Source organism: Nicotiana tomentosiformis, chromosome 4 (assembly GCF_000390325.3).
Source record: "Nicotiana tomentosiformis chromosome 4, ASM39032v3, whole genome shotgun sequence".
Taxonomy (NCBI): Eukaryota; Viridiplantae; Streptophyta; class Magnoliopsida; order Solanales; family Solanaceae; genus Nicotiana; species Nicotiana tomentosiformis.
Window position 1 is genome coordinate 129,687,748 of NC_090815.1, and position 3,087 is coordinate 129,690,834.

At 38.9% G+C, this 3,087-nt stretch overlaps 1 protein-coding gene across 1 annotated transcript; it reads left to right on the top strand.

Annotated features, from left to right (window-relative positions):
- The first annotated feature begins 1,375 nt into the window (after nucleotides 1-1,375).
- Nucleotides 1,376-3,087, top strand: LOC104095786 (aldehyde oxidase GLOX1-like). The gene has a single exon (XM_009601991.3). The coding sequence runs from the start codon at nucleotides 1,376-1,378 to the stop codon at nucleotides 3,038-3,040; it is 1,665 nt and encodes a 554-aa protein (XP_009600286.1). The 3' UTR covers nucleotides 3,041-3,087.

Consider the following 3,087-nt stretch of genomic DNA (forward strand, 5'->3'; position numbering starts at 1 on the left):
TGATGCTTTTGATGTTGTGTCAATTAGTTGGAATATACAACCAAGTCCTAACCATATCTTTAGTTAGAATATGGTACAAGATATTAGGCTCCTGCCATCATTACTTAAAGAAGGTTTCATGTTTTTTTGTTTTCTTTTGTTTTAGTAAGGCTAGCTAGAGGGGATCATGCAATCTCTCTATGCATTTAGTTGTTACTATGATTAATAGGATTTTCAGAGGCAAGATTTTATGTCCTCCTTCTTGTACTATTTTTGGTTATTACGTAATAAATAAGGGAGGGGTTAATGCCAGACGAGGTGAAAGCCTGAATATATGAATTTCATTTTTAAAAAAAATTGCAAAGTTTTTCATTGAAACGTCGCCAAAATATGAGTATTTTATTACTACAGACTTGTCAACAGCAAGGTCTCCAGGTAAGTAATACTATTATCAGGTCAATGCGTACTCCACATTACTTGATACAAATCTGTTTCCACACAACATATACGTTTGGAAAATAATTGGATTATGGAGAATAAGATTAATTAGGTTGAGAAGTGTCAAGGACACTGTTTTTAAGGATATTTTGCCCACACAATAATGAATAAAATTAGGCGTATTCCCCGAGATTCAACAAGCTCTACCAGTTATAAAACTAGGAACAGAACTAGCAAAAAATTCAAGAAAGAAACTCAGCATATAGAAGGAAGAAGATGATTCAGAAAGTTATGTTAGAAAGTGTGTCTTTAGCTCTTCAAAGACCATGTTTATATAGGTGTTGCTCCAACGGCACAGCTAGTTTGACTCTATTAATTGTAAAATGATTTACTAAATAATAAGTAGATGTAAATAATATTTTAAAAATAAAAGATTTTCCAAACCTGGACATTACTTTTCGAGATATCATTAATTTTCCAACAATATATAATACATATATAGCATTATCTTTAACCAGAATTCTTCCTCCCCCAATTAACAATCACTGGCCGGAATTATTTATTTTTTGTACGCAAATGGCAGCAGTGGCGGAGCCACATACACCAAAGGGGTGTCAACCGCCGAAAAATTACACTCTAAAATTAGGTTATTTTTAAAAAAATATGTATATATATATTATATAATAACACCCCTTGATTTCTTAATATGAGTTTTTTTTTATGTTTTGACTCTCCTTAATGAAAATCCGGAGTCCGCCACCGAATACAACAACATTTCCAAAGGTGTACCATCTTGCTAGTATATAAAGGATGTCCCACCTAAATTACAGCTTCTATAAACATCCCCACAAAGTCGATTATACTCACATCTCCCCAGCTTCTTAAAACTCTCCTCTTTCTTCGCCTTTGGTCGAGAATATATATTTGTCAGAATCAGAAAGCAAAAAGAACGAAGCTAATGACAACTAGAACAGCAGGTATTCCTTTCTTGATTCTTGGTCAGCTGCTTCTGCTTCTGCTACAACCATGTTACAGAAAATTGGCTTACGCTGCCGGAGGCAATTGGGACTTATTGATATCCAACATTGGCATTTCAGCCATGCACATGCAACTCCTCAACAATGATAGAGTAATCATATATGATCGTACTGACTTTGGCGCGTCCAATATCTCATTGCCCGATGGCAAATGCCGCAACAATTCTAATGACCTCGCCTTGAAACTCGACTGCACTGCACATTCTGTCGAGTACGATGTTTCCACAAACTCTGTACGACCCCTCATGGTCCAGACCGACGTGTGGTGCTCCTCTGGCTCTGCCACCTCCGACGGTTCTTTGGTCCAAACTGGTGGTTTCAACGACGGCGAAAATGTTGTAAGAGTTTTTAGACCATGTAATGGCAATGGCAGCACTTGTGACTGGAAAGAAATAGGAGGTGGCCTAATTCAAAGTCGTTGGTACGCCACTAATCATATTCTTCCTGATGGAAGGCAAATAATTATTGGCGGTCGTGAGGCTTTTAACTACGAGTTCTATCCCAAGACTGCTTCAACTAACAATGTATTTAGCCTACCCTTTCTTCAGCAGACTAATGATCCTAGAGAGGAAAACAATCTCTACCCATTTGTTTTTCTCAATGTGGATGGAAATCTCTTCATTTTCGCCAACGACCGAGCTATATTGTTCAATTACATGGCAAACACGGTGGTGAAAACGTACCCACAAATTCCTGGTGGTGACCCGAGAAATTATCCAAGCACGGGGTCTGCAATTCTTCTTCCATTAAAGAACTTACAAGCACAAACAATTCAAGCTGAGGTTTTGGTCTGTGGTGGAACAGCAAAAGGCTCATACCTCAACGCAAGCAGTGGTAACTTTTTAGGTGCATTAAATACTTGCGGTCGGATTACAATTACCGACCCGAATCCACAGTGGATCATGGAAACCATGCCACTTGTTCGAACAATGGGTGACATGGTGATTTTACCAAATGGAAACGTCTTGATCATCAATGGAGCAGCGGCGGGCACTGCTGGTTGGGAACTTGGTAGGAGCCCCGTTTTGAGTCCGGTTATTTACCGACCCGATAACCCATCTCATTCAAGATTTGAGGTACAAAACTCAAATACTATACCAAGAATGTACCACTCAACATCCATTTTACTTCGTGACGGTCGAGTTCTTGTTGGTGGTAGTAATCCTCATGCGCTTTACAACTTCACAGGAGTTCTTTACCCGACAGAGTTAAGCTTGGAAACATTTTCACCATCATATTTGGATCCAGAATCCGCAAATTCGCGGCCACAGATTATTTCACCCGCTTCCCAACGTAAAGTCAAGTACGGAGGACGGGTCAATATTCGATTTACCGTACCCGGATCGGTAAAAAGAGATTTGGTCAAGGTAACAATGGTTTCACCAGGATTTAACACACATTCATTTACTATGAACCAAAGAATGCTTGTGCTTTTTAGTGGAAACGTGACACGAGTGGGAAAATCAGCTTACAAAATCAATTCGGTCTTTCCAAATTCAAGTAATTTGGCTCCAGCAGGTTATTATCTTCTTTTTGTGGTACATCAAGGCATACCAAGCGAAGGAATATGGGTCAGGATTCGGTAATTAACTAGCTAGGTTGGACTGTTGCACGCACTACTAAAAAAATAAGA